The sequence below is a fragment of the Phaeoacremonium minimum genome (genome assembly GCF_000392275.1).
Source record: "Phaeoacremonium minimum UCRPA7 unplaced genomic scaffold PA7_03_scaffold_413, whole genome shotgun sequence".
NCBI lineage: Eukaryota > Fungi > Ascomycota > Sordariomycetes > Togniniales > Togniniaceae > Phaeoacremonium > Phaeoacremonium minimum.
Window position 1 is genome coordinate 512,111 of NW_006921315.1, and position 15,375 is coordinate 527,485.

At 53.1% G+C, this 15,375-nt stretch overlaps 6 protein-coding genes across 6 annotated transcripts; 2 read left to right on the forward strand and 4 right to left on the reverse strand.

The window, feature by feature from the left end:
• Nucleotides 1–290: 290 nt before the first annotated feature.
• UCRPA7_5481 (putative lyr family protein) lies at nt 291–2,544 on the reverse strand (the record flags this gene model as incomplete). The annotated part of the gene is made up of 4 exons (XM_007918028.1): nt 291–1,559; nt 1,607–2,334; nt 2,400–2,466; nt 2,533–2,544. The coding sequence occupies 4 exons, from the start codon at nt 2,542–2,544 to the stop codon at nt 291–293; spliced, it is 2,076 nt and encodes a 691-aa protein (XP_007916219.1).
• Nucleotides 2,545–4,994: 2,450 nt separating this feature from the next.
• Nucleotides 4,995–5,950, reverse strand: UCRPA7_5482 (hypothetical protein; the record flags this gene model as incomplete). Its single annotated transcript, XM_007918029.1, has 2 exons — nt 4,995–5,041; nt 5,119–5,950. 2 exons carry the CDS (start codon nt 5,948–5,950, stop codon nt 4,995–4,997), a joined length of 879 nt encoding a protein of 292 aa, XP_007916220.1.
• Nucleotides 5,951–6,469: 519 nt separating this feature from the next.
• On the forward strand, nt 6,470–6,868 carry UCRPA7_5483 (putative splicing factor 3b subunit 5 protein; the record flags this gene model as incomplete). The annotated part of the gene is made up of 3 exons (XM_007918030.1): nt 6,470–6,472; nt 6,529–6,735; nt 6,788–6,868. The coding sequence occupies 3 exons, from the start codon at nt 6,470–6,472 to the stop codon at nt 6,866–6,868; spliced, it is 291 nt and encodes a 96-aa protein (XP_007916221.1).
• Nucleotides 6,869–7,187: 319 nt separating this feature from the next.
• Nucleotides 7,188–8,376, reverse strand: UCRPA7_5484 (putative mage family protein; the record flags this gene model as incomplete). Its single annotated transcript, XM_007918031.1, has 4 exons — nt 7,188–7,810; nt 7,863–7,994; nt 8,046–8,292; nt 8,347–8,376. The coding sequence occupies 4 exons, from the start codon at nt 8,374–8,376 to the stop codon at nt 7,188–7,190; spliced, it is 1,032 nt and encodes a 343-aa protein (XP_007916222.1).
• Nucleotides 8,377–9,109: 733 nt separating this feature from the next.
• On the forward strand, nt 9,110–11,418 carry UCRPA7_5485 (hypothetical protein; the record flags this gene model as incomplete). Its single annotated transcript, XM_007918032.1, has 2 exons — nt 9,110–9,725; nt 9,803–11,418. 2 exons carry the CDS (start codon nt 9,110–9,112, stop codon nt 11,416–11,418), a joined length of 2,232 nt encoding a protein of 743 aa, XP_007916223.1.
• A 449-nt stretch (nt 11,419–11,867) lies between these two features.
• On the reverse strand, nt 11,868–13,915 carry UCRPA7_5486 (putative elongation factor 1-alpha protein; the record flags this gene model as incomplete). The annotated part of the gene is made up of 5 exons (XM_007918033.1): nt 11,868–12,976; nt 13,118–13,256; nt 13,501–13,563; nt 13,677–13,743; nt 13,911–13,915. The coding sequence occupies 5 exons, from the start codon at nt 13,913–13,915 to the stop codon at nt 11,868–11,870; spliced, it is 1,383 nt and encodes a 460-aa protein (XP_007916224.1).
• Between the last annotated feature and the right edge of the window lie 1,460 nt (nt 13,916–15,375).

Consider the following 15,375-nt stretch of genomic DNA (forward strand, 5'->3'; position numbering starts at 1 on the left):
TGTACTAGCTACTTAGTGAATGTGTTGCGGTGGCCAAGGTAGATGATTCCCAGTGTTAAGAGACTGGAATGCTGGAGACTCTGGTCCGTACACTTGAGTGATAACGAATTGTGGACTATACTAGATCGCCATGCGCCTGATTACAGCAGAAGATGAACCTAAACATAGATGATGCTCTGACGCAGCCTAATCCCACTAGAGAAACTCTATACACTTATCAGGAGGGTATATCGTTCTCATGCTACTATAATTACATGTATGTCCTAAGCGAAGCCAGAATCTACTGAACTTCAAGCGCCACTGGCAGCATCCTGAGGTTCTGTTTTCACCTCACTGACTGGTTGCTCTGCTGCAGCCTCTGCAGGCTCCGGTTGCGCCACAGCTGGTTCCGTCACAGCTGGAGCGGATTCTGTAGGAACCGAGCCAGCAGGCTCCTCAGACTCTGGCGGGGGTAAAGACGGCTGTGTAGGTGGCTGGCTCTCCTTTGCTTGACGGTCAAGCATGGCCTCCAGCCCACCGAGCAGGTCCGGGCCATCATCATCATCGTCAATCTTCTTAGGCTCTAGAGGAGGCGACGGAGGTGGTTGGGGAGGCTCGACTATCGGCTCTTGCCCAGGCATTGGCTCTTCCCGAGTCGGCATGGGAATATCTTCTGGTGCTGGCACTTCCGGCTCTGGAGCAGGTGGCTGCTCCAACGAGGCTAGCGCCACGGCGGGAGTCTCTTCTAACACTGGCGTGGCCTCCGCGGGGAGTTTCTCGTCCACATCACCAACGGCCGAGTTCAAGGTCTCTGTGAAATCCGCCTTTTGCTTGCTGTCGATAGACGCGGTTGCAGAGAAGGCCTCCTCAGCTACCGCTTCACTTTCCCGTTCGGGATTGGGCGCGTCTTGCATGACTTGCTCTTGTACAATTACTGGCTCGGAAATGCCAACCCCTACCACAGTAGTGTTCAAATCAATAGCGGAGACGGGCTCTGGGTCTTGTGTAGTTTCGGCTGTTGCTGTGAGCTGCTCAGATACAGCAGGCTGAGCAATCTCCAAGACCTCAGAAACGCTCGTTAACGTTGCTGGAGTCTCCTCTACAGCTGTATCTAGAGCGCCTGTTCCGTTTGGTGACAGGGCTGGCGACGGCTCCGTTGGTGAAGGCACGAGCACGTTCTTTAACGGACTGCCTTCAAGACGCGGCGATTGCAGGAGTGGTACCGCAAGGGGCGGCGCTAGGCCAGGAGATGTATCTGAAATGACACTCTTCGAGGCACTCAGATCTTCGTCGGATGACACCTCTCCCTCGACTGGCGGCACTGACGATTGGGATAGGGGATGGGTGATAGGTGGGGACGGCTCCTCCATCTCCTGATCTTGATCCTGATCCACACCACTGTCGACTTCGGGTGTGAGATCCTCTTGGTCATCATCACCACCCTCGTCGCCTTCGCCTTCACCCTCTTCACCTTCCTCGCCTTCATCGTCATCGCCCTCCTCGTCATCAAGCACAGAAGCATCCGCCATCTCACTATCCACATTCGTAGAAGCGTCATTATCACCCTCCTGTTTGATGGCCTGCGAGAGATTAGAATTGTTTCGACGTATGGCAGTTTGAAACTCACATCAGGTCCTGTAGCTTCACGCTTAATTTCCGCTGTCCCGTCGGTACCTGTGCCTCCTGGCAGTGGTGGTCGGGAAATGCTTGGGGCACCGATCTTTCGACCTCTGCCACGGCCACGCCCTAGCTTCGCTTTCCGTTTGGGTGGCGGTGGCCTTTTCTTCGCTGGTGTAGCCGCTTGTGATGCGACGTCTCCATTCGGGACTGCCGCGGCAGAAACGACCCTTGTTGAGATGATTTCACCATCGACTGGCTGTCCATCTGTGACGACCATCTCCTGAGTATAGGGATTTCCAGCCGCATCTATCCGTCGCACCGTTGCTCTTGTTACGGTAGGCCCGCCAATCTGCACTGCGACGGCCTTAGCGGCGAGTGTGATGGTGTTCTTGTGGCGCTTGGCTAGATGTGAAACGGTTGCACCTTCAATGTTCCTGGGCACCTGTTTCCACATCTTCACCTGGAAGCCATTGACCGCACCCTCGTCTTTTTTATCCGCTTTGTCGGCGCCGGCATCAGCATCAGGCTCATCATCCTCTGGGGCGGGCCTCTTGTAAAGTCGCCCTGAGCGGGCTGCTCGTAGCAATTCTTGACTGTGGGGAGCGAGGAGTTGATAGTCCTTCGGCATGCCATGCGGCAGCTCAACAGCCCATCGATCATTTTGTTGTGTTGTCTCTAGAGGTGGAGGAGGGGCGATGCTGACCCATTCTTGACGCCATTGTCGCACTGGTAGGCCTATCGGATTGAGGGTTAGTTTCTCATGATGGCCCTCGTCGCAGCTAGTGATGGAGGCCTGGTACCTTCAAAGTCATCATGTTCAGGGAATCCACTACGATTTCCTCGTCGCGTCTGGGTCGCCGTGCGGTACTAATTAGCGGGCAGGTCATTAGACCAGTGGTCACGATTGTGATCAACTGTTGCGTTTGAACTTACCCCTGGAGCCATCTTGAGAACCACTCAGATTTTCAATACAAACAGAATCAACACTGTCCCGGTTTAAGCACACTTCACTGAGTGGGTGGGCGACGATACGATGGATGCGCCAGAAAGTCGTCGCGAATGGAGCCGAGCTGATCAGACGAGGTGGTGACTAAGCTGGGGCGGAATCACCGACAGACCACTCAGAAATGCGCTGTCTTTCAAAAGCACTTTCAATAGTTCCAACATGGAATTATCACACGGCCTGTGCTAGATGCGGGCATTCGAAAACTTGCGACGTACTTGATGGCGCTCTGTTGCAATTGGATTTCCAGCCTTGTCGCGACGACCTGTCCGAATCTGGGCTAAACCTTGCATATCGCGTTTGAAGCATAGATTCTTTTAAAGCGATAGGAAAACAGAGCTAATCATCTATAGCAAAGATGCACCAAAGCATAGTAGATAACTCCGGCGCCCGACTCGGCTTTCGCAATGCATTTACGGGTGAGTGCGCCGACCGGGGCCGGGGAAAAGAATTCGGTATTTTCTTGAAATTGATGGACTATATGGGGGTTTCTGCGATAAACGCCTGTTGAAAGTCGAGTGGTTTGCTTTCGCATAGATCTATGTCATTTCTCCAGGATCCTCATTGTGGACCAAGGCTCATAATAGCCCCCAAAAGTATTGCACGCCCTCAAAGCTTCCCCTGCGCAGTGATGGTACGTGTCGCCAACGCCTTCCTCGCGCTCCTTTTAATGATACAGAACGGATGTCGTATTACACAAGCCTCTTAGGACCCCTGTATTGCTTCTGGTCTCGGCCATTTCCTGTCATCTCCTGCCTGCTGTGCTAGAATCGATTGCGGTGTTCAGTCCCAGCTATTGCCATTTGTCAGTCATGTAATGCACAACTCTTGAACAATTCTCCTTACCCAGTATCTTTCTGTCGGGCAATGTCGCCTTTGCCACCTTTTTGTTTGCCCTACTGCGCATTAGAAGGGGGTATGGCGCGAAAAGATGGTTACATACCGAGATACCTCCCTCGACCACAAGCTTGTCCATCTGGTAGAACTGACTAACGATGGTTTGTCTCTGTTCGCGAGTTAGCGACGGCCCGTCTGTACTAACTGCGAGCACCGTGATGTCGAAACTGTTGTGCTGCATTGCGAGACTAGAAGCATACCTTCATGCTCTGAAGCTCCTTCAACCCTTTCTGTATCAGTTCCTGTACTCGCCTCGGATCGTCGATGTCCTTGTTTTCGCGGAAAGCATCTCGTGTGCGCCTCTTCGCATATTCTCTGAAGTTGTAAGCAGAAAATTGCCCGCCTTGCCGTAATAATTGACGGTACTGCAGTGCAACAATCGTCAGCATACATATATAGCCTTGTGTCTGCCATGTCTGCACAAGGGCGTCTGCGTTGACACTCGGCTCTGCTAGAGCAAACCAGCCGAGCCGCGAAGCTCTCTGCAACTGCGCAAAATGGAATGAGAGAGAGGGTGAGACTCACTAATGAGCGGACCTGCTGCGCTGAATCGCCCTTCAGCGCTGGTGTGACCGACATCTTGAGTGGTGGGCGAGTATCGCACAGTTGTAGAAGGCTTTGAGAAACTTTGGGGAGCTGGTGTTTAGAAATCGCCAATGATGCAATAAGGCCGACATAAATTTCGCCAAGGCGGCCTGCGGATGGCAATTCGATTTCGGGATATTCGGTACGTACCACTCGGGCGAGCTCATGCATAAATCCGAGTTGCGCCAAATAAGCGCTGGCTGTGACCGAATCCCTTACGGGCACTGCCAGACGTGCAGGAGACCCCACAATTCCCAGCAAAGAAAGGGGTCTCTCGGCTCATTAGGTTGCTGGACATTCGGGCTTAGAACGCCAGAGCACATGTAGGCTACAATGTATAGGTCTTTCAGCGATTTCTCCTGGAAACTAACCGTCTACGTAGCTAATATACTTGTCCACATTCCCAGCCCAAAACACCGGACTTCGCTGCTATTGTAGTCTCCTAAAGAATTCCCTGTCGTTTGATGTACTGCATCAGTCATGTCGAGATAGCTCAAGCCCGTTACGCTGTTGAAACTCTTCTATCGCGTAACTTAATGGCAGGATATGTTCTTGAAGATTCCGCGCGCGATATTTTGTCTTTTCCTCATCATAAAATTCAAGTTGATCTGCATCAATAACGCCGTCTCCTTGATCTTCCCACTTAGGGACATGAATGCTCTCGCGGTGGGGTTGGAAATTTATTCCAGCACATTTTTCGGAGCAAAATAGTGACTCAACCTTCAGAGAGCTTGTGCACGTTTTGCACAAGACGGCCTCTGCCTCATCGGCATCCATATCGACGTCCTCATCATGAAGCTGAACGCAGTCTTCTCCGCTCGCACATTGGTGTGACTCTTCTGTATGTATTGACTGCAAATGTGTTAGGCCACGAATGCTTTGAAACCCTTCCGAGCGCCTCACCTGTCCCTCATCTCCGCATGCTGTCGAGCAGAATACCACGGGCACGTCCCGAATCTGTGCATCCACAAGCACTTCGCAAAGACCACAAGCAATAACTTCCGCTGGGTTTGGGACCTTTGAGCAGACGAAACACGGAGGGATATTGTAGAGCCAATCCGCTGGCTGAGGTCCTGCAGTGCTTGCGCCGCCTTTCTTCTTGGTCTTTTGTAATTCGTGTGCTGTCCTTGCTCTCCGTAGTTCACCCAACCTTCGCTTGTGCTTCTCTTCTTCGTCTTGAGCGGCCAGGCTGGCCTTTCTGTCCGAGAGAACCTGGCTCATGACAAATTCTAGCGACATGCCATCTCGCAAGCTTTCAAGGTATTTCTGATTTTTGGAGGATACCTCCTGATCGGGGCCGTCTTTGAAGAAAGCATTTGAGTAAACTTCATGGCGTTCTTCTGGTGTTTTAGTTGAGTTGAGTCTTGCCAAGATCTTTGAAACATCATCCGGACTTTGTTTAGAATCTTGATTCAGCGCATTGCGAATCTCTTTGACCAGATCTTCAAAGCCGCCGTTTCCGTTTCCAGTCCTTATCTTAGCCAACAAGCTGCGCTTCTCAAGGACATCCTCAAGAGCCTTCCGGATAACATTGTTGCTCTTCAGATCTTGTAGGTAGACCTGCTTCTTCTCGGCTTCAATGAGCGAGTCGATTGCCTCGAGATCGACCTTGTACTCCTTCGCACCAGCAAACATCTCCTTCAGGTCAGCGACCGAATCCTCCCTCCCAGGAAACCAGTCAAAGTCGGGGTTCTCAAGATAGAACATCCGTATCTTGTCCACGATTTGAGGATAGCAATCAGGGCACTCGGCAACATGTTGCTTGCCATGTTCAGCATCGCATGTCTTCTTGATCTGGCTGATGTCTGCGATGTATTTCTCGCGCAGATCCCGCGCGGCTGCGAGACGATCCCAAGTCTCCCTCATTCTGTTACTCGACTGGCCAAGCCCCATGTGAGTAATCGCCAGCGATATCAGTCCACCCGGCAATAAAAGGCCAGGCAACGGTGGCCAGCCCAGAACCTCGGAGTCCCTTTACGCTACTGCCAATGGCCGAAGTGTCGGGAGGATATTCCTTACTCCCTGGCTTATATGAAGTGCGCCAGCATATCCGCGTGTCTCTCAGGTGATAAGATGAGGCGGCTGGTCCAGCGTAGCCACGCGTGTTACGCCCGAACCCAGAGAATGTTTTACCCAGGCGCCCAACAGACCCAGTCAGATAGATGAAAGAGGATATATAAGCTAAATATACGGGGCTGAAAGCATTGAGTACCCAATTGTTCCTTCTGAAGGGAACGCGGTTGATGAGGTTGAAGGAGGTGAACGGCGGCAGAATAGCCAAACTCCGCTTCACCTAGGTGAGAGCAGATGTTTTCTTAGATAGCTCTCGGGACCTCGCGACAACATTCCACCGTCAACGCCGAGGACTGTTGCGTATCGATCAACATGGTGAGTAGACTTCTTGATTTGTCTGACTCCTGCAGTAGTTTGCTAACCCTACACAGGCGGACAAGCTCCGCACACAACAAGAGCTCGAGCGCCTCCAGGCCAAGTTCATTGGCACTGGCCACCCTGATACGACCAGTTGGGAATGGAAGACGAACATCCACCGTGACACCTACGCCAGCATTGTAGGACACCCTCCGATGCTAGCATATACCGCTCTTGCGCAGAATGAGCCCATGGCAAAAATTCGCGCGCAGCTGATCCGCGTAAGTCTGGAGATTCTACTTGTCAGGACCAAACTAACGTTTTGCGCCACAGAAAATGGTTCAGCCAGCAGGACCGCCGCCGCCCCGCGAGGGTGAAGAGCCTCGAGCGATACGACAGGAGGAGGGAGCATGAACGGTAGACCGAACGTAACGGTATCACGACGCCCACACGGCGTACAAGTCCGCGCATCGTAGGAATGCGCCATCGAAATTTCAGGACCCTCCGGTATCAGCGGTGCAGGAGACTGGACAGAAGATCAAGTCAACGTTAGCATAGCTACAGTCACCAGATAGTATGAGCACCAAGAGGAAGGAAGCCGTCGAAGCGCGAGGAGGAGTGAAAGCGGCGAGGAGGGCAAGGAAGTTACCCTGGGTCTATACGATTAATAGGTCTCGCGACAAAGCCATAATGATACCATAAACTCCAAATCCACCAGCTTCCCAAGCTACTTTTAATCATCGTAGTCATCATTTGCCGCTGTCCGTCTTGATCTCCTTCTCGATCCACCATTTACCGGTGTGTCGTTGGCGGCGCCATCTTGCTCAACGGCCTCTTCTTCTTGGTCATCTCCGGGCACCCTCTCCTTTATGCGAAGACTAGCCCGCAACTTAGCCTCCAGTTCATCACTCTCTTCACCATAGACAGCTCGGACAACGCCCGCAATCGCCTCAGGCGGGATCTCCTTCTTCCCTCTCGGGCCGACATACCACGTGGTGTTGTCATCTTCCCCGTTTTGCCTCGCATCTTTATCAGACATCTTCACGATATAGCCTTGTCTCTGTAGCTTGGCAAGGACGTCATCTGTCTTGTTGCTGTTGTGAACGTTCGTCTCGGTGTTCAGCATTCGAAGGTACTGCTTCAGCTTGGGGTGACTGAGCTCGCCGCCGTTCAGAGTGATGATAGACACGATCAGGGTGTAGAAGCCCGTATACGCCGCCTCGTCGTCGGCACTCTGAACTTTCGATGGCGCGATAATTCTGGCCGCTCGGTACTGTTCTGGAAGGGTAGACACGAGCATGTAGGCGTTCGAGGCTGCCGATTGTCCGCCCTGGCCAGCAGACTGTGATTTCACAGCTTCAAAGCAAAGTCAGCTGTTGGTTGGCTCGAGGTTGCAGTCTGTGCTCACCTTTTCTCTTCTCCTCTTTCGTGAGCTTATCTCTAGCTGGCAGCTCCACCATCTCCATGCCAAAAACTGCTCGTAGTTGTTTCTGCGCTCCCTCAAACACCTTCTTGAATGCCCTGCCTTGGTCGCCGAGTACTGCCCGCCGTTAGCAACTTTTGGGTCTAGAGGCGATCAGTGCGCGAGTACCTTTCTCCTTGATGCCTTCCCTCCTTATGGGTGTCCTGGAGTACTCGCACGCAAGCGCATATCTGACCAGCTTCTTCACCATCTGGTTCTGCTCTGAGTCGTCTCGTTGGACGCCATCTATATCTTGATCTTGGTCTTGTTCATCGTCGGATACCGGCGCTTCGCTATCCTCCGGCTCCGGCTCGCCCCGCCGTTGTCTTTGTCGTGGTCGTTGCTCGTGTTCTGACTGCTCGTCATCGTCAACCACCTGGCTGTGTCAGTTCTATGGAGCTTGTAGATCTGGGGATGCTCTTTCGCTTACTCGACGGGGTCGTCGCTGAAGGACCGGCATTATGACTGGTGATCAGATATCGTGGTGGAAGACTCTAGAACCGTCATAGTATCAAGACTTGCGAGGATCACCAAGAAGTGCCAGATTCACACAGGATATGTCTTTTGGGGATTGCCGATCAGGAGGGTATTAAGCTGGGAGACGCGATGGAGGGGCACTTTAAGACGCGTTTCGGTGCACGGATCCGTTTTTTAGGCTGCCCGCCAGGAAATTTTGTAGCTCGCACCCGGGTAATAAACGTTGATTCTTAAATAGTAAAGATACTCAACATTGTGAGTCGTAATACTCATCAAGCTCTTGAATATGCTGTTTATTACTATAGGTCTATTAAATCTACAAAGGTGCTGATCCTCTGTTAAGGAGGTAGTCATACCCTTGCCGAACTAACAATTATCACCCTGGTGGAGGAGTAATTCGTCAATGCTTTTGACATTGAACCTTTGCAAGCTACCACAGCAGCCTGGGCATGATGAATAGATGCCAATAGAGCGGTTCTTTTGCCTCAATGTTTGTTACAAGGGCAAGGAGTGGCCCAATTTGCCTCCGGTGTCGACTGCACCTCGCTCGGACTGCATTTCGCCCTACCTCAATTGTGCCCCAGCGACAACTTCATACAGACCACGACGCGTCCGAGGCAGCGGTAGAGAGGCAGGAGAATGGGAGGCTTCCGCAACGGTCGCCGAGGTCACCGCGACCGAAGCAAATATTCAAGAACAAGGGAAGCAGAGTTTTTATGAAAGCAGAGGAGCTCGGAACGGGCATACTGGGAAAGCCCGCGCAGGCTATCGTGATGAAAAATGGCGGCCGTATTCAGCGAAAAGAGTTCCCCGTTGACGAGGACTTGACCGTTCCCGTCGAGCATGTCGATCTCGGGGCTATCCTAGAGAAGGAGGGTAGCAGTCCAGAGCTAGACGAGGTGCTCCAAAACATCGAAGAGCTCAAACCGGAGCATTTGACAGTATCCTCCCGCGAATTCGACAAACTAAAAAAGGTTCTGCTTCATGGCTTCACGGCTACCCAGCTGGCTAGCTACATCAGAAGATACGAGCTTCTTAATAACCACGAGATTGATGGCAGTCTTGTCGATCTTCCCACAGCCGCTCAACCGCAATACGAGGATGTATACCCCTGGATTGTCTCGCGAAGTCAATGGCTACCGGAAGTGCGTAAGGGCGAAGAAGCCATCGAAGCTGGCTTGAGAGGTTATCTTTTGGAAGCAATGACTCCAAAGGAGAAGTTGGTCGTTCGATTGATGCGCCAATACTGGGAACTTTCTATTCTAGAAATCATGGCCGGAGAGGGATATCTAGATGTCCAGATTCGGGAACCAGAATTTTCCCTGTTGACCCGTAAGTCTCCCATCCCCTTTCTACTCTTTAGAACCACTCTCAGCCCGCAATACGAAACTAATGATGGATGTCTACAGTCGGCACTCAACAATGGCTTCGAGAAATAGCTCGCCGTCTGCTCGGCCCAGGCAGACAAATCGAGATCATACCTTCCGAAGCGGCTATCCGGATAGTTGCCCCGAAAGCGATCGCTGAAACAGTACTGGCCGAGATCAATGGCACCCTCCAGAATGTCCAGTCGAGGATAGTTGACATCCACTCTATATCCTCCTCTCCTCTCGATCCAACTCTCCTAACAGAAGTTGCACGGCTGACGAACTCTGTTATTACCCCCCTCGAATCCAGAGAAAATATCCGCATCACATGGGTGAACAGTGATGACGGGAGGCCAGAGCTGGAGAACCTTGGCGACAGAGTCTTTCGGCTACTCCTGACCTCACACCAGCACCAGTCTGTAGCCAATAAGCTACTTGTACATCCTGCTCAGCATGAATCTGCGAGACTTGTCGCTGAATATGGAGGCAAGGAGAAGCTGACTTGGAGCGATAGGCTGCACACATGGGCTCGGTGGACTGCAGCAAGTCCCGCCAAGGGCGCAGCGACACCATCTAAGAAGAATGCATCACAGAGCGAAGATGCGGTCACGTCAAGTGTCATGTCAAGTGATGACTTCACGCGACAACTTGCAGAGGCTCTTGACAAGGACCAAGATGTGTCCCACCTCAAGGGAGCACAGTCTTCATCACCCATAGCACCTCTCTTGAATATGCAAGTCGATCATCCGCTACCAGGAGACGAGCCCGCCCCAATATCCCGTGGCTGGTCCCCGGAGACGACCAAAACCACCGCCGTCTTCGGTCATCTCCTTCACCAACAACCTGGCGGAAGCAAGCAAATAATTCTAAAGGCGCCGATCAATCAGGGTGCTCACAGGATCCTATCACCCGCCCTGCCGCCTCTGTTCAAACTAGAACTCCCAGGCAAGATCCGGCCCACCTACCTCGACTCGACGATCCTCATGCGGTTTCTCCCCGTACTGAAGCAAGACGCGGGCAATCCAAGCCAACAGGCCCCATCTCTAGAACTCGCCATCAACGTCCGCGAGCCACGCATCGAAGAGGGCTACATCAGTGGCATCTCCCATCTTCGAGCCATCAAGAGCTCACAAATCACCGACGTGAGCCTGCCCGACCAGCCCGTCGACTTCCGCCTCACGCAGAGCCTCGCGGCGGAGCTCCTCGGCGACGCAATGTTCAACGCACCAGGCCTGTCCTCCCTGCAGGCCTTCCTCACAAAGTCGCGCCTGGAGCCGCAGAACGGGAAGCTGGAGACGCCCGCTCGCCTCTCGGGGGTGGCTCTGCCCCGACGACTGTTCTCGCCCGCGCAAGACCAAGCCGCCGAGCAAGAAGGCGTCAACACGTCGGCAGACGAGCTCGTCGAGGCGGACTACATCTTCGCGGGCCTGGAGGTGCGGCGCGCGCTGGAGACGACGCTCGACGGCTGGAAGCTGGTCTACACGAGCATCGAGGCCGGGCAGGGCGGCGGACAGCGCGCGGAGCTGAGCCTCGAGGCGACGCCAGGTTGGGACTGGGACTTGGCTAGGAAGGCGGGTGATGTTAGCGGCGACGCATTCTTGGACTCGGCGTACAAGATGGCTGAGGGCAAGCTTCTATCCTGGGCCGAGTCAGAATGAAAGTTCGTCAAGTTGGGCAAGTAATGTGTACAGCAGCATAGCAAGATGTAAATACTGTATGATAGGCATGTAATACTTATATAACATAGATCAATACCCATCTTGTCTTGTCATTCCTACGAGGACCATTTCACGGAGCAGCAGAGCACATGTCACAATTCTTGTCAGGAAAGTATTAGGAAAGAACCTCAGATTGGGGATCACGTCTAAGAGAACTCTATTTTCTGTACTAAAGCACACGATGAGAAGTTTTGATTCGCAGAAATCCCAGACCCTTTCCTCTCATTGTATGTGCCCCAAGACTGAAATTGCCGAGAACTCGTGATGCAAAAGCAAAGGGAAGATTCGTGTCGATGTGATCGTGCTGTACTTGCATACAGGTGGTGATGAGGCGAAATAATTGACCGGCTGGCCCATCATGGAGGGATGAGTAGGTGTTGGCAAGTTGCTTATTTCTTGCCAGCCTTGGCAGCGGACTTGGTGACCTTGCCACTACCACCAACGGACTTGTCGACGGCCTTGATGACACCGACAGCGACGGTCTGACGCATGTCACGGACGGCGAAACGACCCAGAGGAGGGTAGTCAGTGAAAGCCTCAACGCACATGGGCTTGGACGGAATCATCTTGACGATGGCAGCGTCACCAGACTTGATGAACTTGGGGTTGCTCTCAACAGACTTTCCGGTACGGCGGTCAATCTTCTCCTGGATCTCGGCAAACTTGCAGGCAATGTGGGCAGTGTGGCAGTCAAGAACCGGGGCGTATCCAGCACCGACCTGACCAGGGTGGTTCAGGACGATGACCTGGGCGGTGAAGCTGGCGGCACCAGCAGGGGGGTCGTTCTTGGAGTCACCAGCGACGTTGCCACGACGAATCTCCTTGACGGAGACGTTCTTCACGTTGAAGCCGACGTTGTCACCGGGGACACCCTCAGTAAGCTGCTCGTGGTGCATCTCGACGGACTTGACTTCAGTGGTGACGTTGGCGGGGGCGAAGGTAACGACCATACCGGGCTTGAGGATACCAGTCTCGATACGGCCGACGGGCACAGTTCCAATACCGCCGATCTTGTAGACATCCTGGAGAGGGAGACGGAGGGGCTTGTCGGTGGGACGCTTGGGCAGGTCGATGGCGTCGATGGCCTCGAGGAGGGTCTTGCCGGTGACCTCACCACCCTTGGTCTCCTTCTTCCAGCCCTTGTACCAGGGGCAGTTGGTGGAGGCAGTCAACATGTTGTCGCCGTTGAAGCCGGAGATGGGGACGAAGGCAACAGTCTTGGGGTTGTAGCCGACCTTCTTGATGAAGTTGGAGGTCTCCTTGATGATCTCGAGGTAACGCTCCTCGGACCACTTGGTGGTGTCCATCTTGTTGATGGCGACAATGAGCTGCTTGACACCCAGGGTGTAGGCGAGCAGAGCGTGCTCACGAGTCTGGCCATCCTTGGAGATACCAGCCTCGAACTCACCAGTACCAGCGGCAATGATGAGAATGGCGCAGTCGGCCTGGGAAGTACCAGTAATCATGTTCTTGATGAAGTCACGGTGACCGGGGGCATCTGCGCGATAGCACGGACGTTAGCATGGGTTCTTCCATGTGCAGATAGGCGGTGGGCGGGGCCAGCAGTAGCCTGCCCGTCTTGCGATGCAGGGCAGGCCTGTATGCACGACATCGCCCCGCGAAGAGGGTTGGGACCTACCAATGACGGTGACATAGTACTTGGGGGTCTCGAACTTCCAGAGGGCGATATCAATGGTGATACCACGCTCACGCTCGGCCTTGAGCTTGTCAAGAACCCAGGCATACTTGAAGGAACCCTTGCCCAACTCAGCGGCTTCCTGTTTTGCAGTGCATTAGCAAATTGCTGCTCTCCCGTTTGTCGTACGTTGCTGCGGTAGGAGAAAAGTGGTCCGTGCGCAGGCAAGGAAAATTTTTGTGCAGTGGGGGTTTGTTGCCCCGCCACGATAACAATCAGAGAGCGGGGCACAAAATTCGATTTCATCGCCAGGCTGGCCATGAAACAGACAGGATAGATAGAGTGCAGACAGAGGGTAGATTGCAATCAAGGGAGTCAAGACTAACCTTCTCGAACTTCTCGATGGTACGCTTGTCGATACCACCGCACTGGTAGATCAAGTGACCGGTCTTGGATAGCGAAAGTCAGCATCGTGTCCGTAAGATAGCAGCGGTTATCACCCCGCCTCGAGGGTGAGACGTATGGATAGTGTCACCGTTGCGCGACGACGGGTTCAACTTACAGTGGTCGACTTGCCAGAGTCGACGTGGCCGATGACGACGACGTTGATGTGAGCCTTATCCTCCTTACTGATGATGAGTTAGCAAGACGATCGATGGATACAGCGGCGCGGCTGGCTGAGATGTCGGCGATGAGGCTGCTGCTCTCACGATACCGAGGCTGTTTGGCTGGGCATCGTAGTCGCAGGCATCTCGCCGGCCACCAGCTGCCGCGATCGCGATCAGAAAGAGCTTACCCCATGTTGGCGGTTGTTTGTTTGAGAGAACTGTGTGATTGATGGACTGCGAATGTGCAGAATGGAAGTTTGCAGATATCTGTGCCGTTGACAGAAGGTATGCAGGACAAGGAGAAAAAGAGGGAAAAGGTTTGAAATCGGGAGCGGGCCAGAAAGAATTTATTCGGACGGACGAGGAGGGCAGGAGGGGTAGTGTGCAGTGGGCTGTGGTAGGAGGGGGGGCCTTAGTCGCCCTCTGTGCTCATAGAGGGGCAAAAACAAGAAGGAGTGGGGCAATTTGAATTTTTGCAGGCTGGCACCTGGCTGCCACTGGATCTTATCCCCCTCCTCCACACCTACATGCCACCTACCACGACGGTGCATCACTGCGTTTACTCTGCCGCATGTTGCCGCTGGGATATCTCAAGCGTCCAATCTCTACGCCGGCATTGACATGTACATGTATCTCGATATCTTGATCAAGTATCCTTTTGATGGCTTCGAGCTAGCTTTTCCGCCAACATCTAGATACTCAACCTTATGCCCTTGCTTATCAAACAAATAGACCCCTCATGACGTCTGTCGTTGAGCCGTCCTCGAACGTCACAGAATGACTTGAGGAGCAACTCCTTCGGTCCAGCCGAAACGGGCTATCTCTAGACTACCGGTATCCTAGCAACCTGACTCTGAATAACTGCTTCGCGGCTATGCTGCACATTGCATCTCTCCGTGTTTCATGTCTCACGGTACTCCCTCCTTGATAGGAATTACTCCCAGATGGCAGACGGCACAATGGCGGTAAGGCCTTTGGGCAGACCTTGACCCTTGGTTCCAGCCCAACCATCCACCAGATCTCACAGCCTGGCGCCGCCCAGGTTTCTCTTTTCTTACCGGCGTGAGTCAGGATTGGGCAAAGCTCCCACGGAGAGCCTTGCCATCTCATGCGAGCTCTTCACGACGTTTTTTTCTTCGCAGCTGTGCCGCTACTGCCTGTGGTGCCACTGCGTGCTCTAGCTCCCATGAAAGCTTTTGTTAGTTTGGAATATGCCTGGTGGACAGGCCTCTTAGCTAGGGCCTGTCTCCCAGCAACCTGGCCATTTGAGCTATCCACAGATCAAATTTGTGGCGGTCGGTATTCTAGCCGTGTGGAGCGTGGCAAGATCTGCGCCGTCTAAAGTCCGCAGAACAGCAGACTACGGCACTGGGTGACATCAATCCTGAAGTAACCGCAAATCATTCGAGTTTCTACTTGTGGAAGCAAGGGGTCAATCAATCACGATCCTCTAAACACCGCCCAATACTCGTTTGATTATGCTTGGATGCTCTATCTAGGACTCACTTGAAAGGTCTTCGTTTTCACTTGTATCTAGAGAAAATCGAATGCGGAGTGGTAGAAGTAGATTTCCCCAACCCATCTGCCCCCCAAATTGAATTACCGCACCATACTTGTAGTTGCCCCTTGCCATATCGACTTCTAGCCACCACT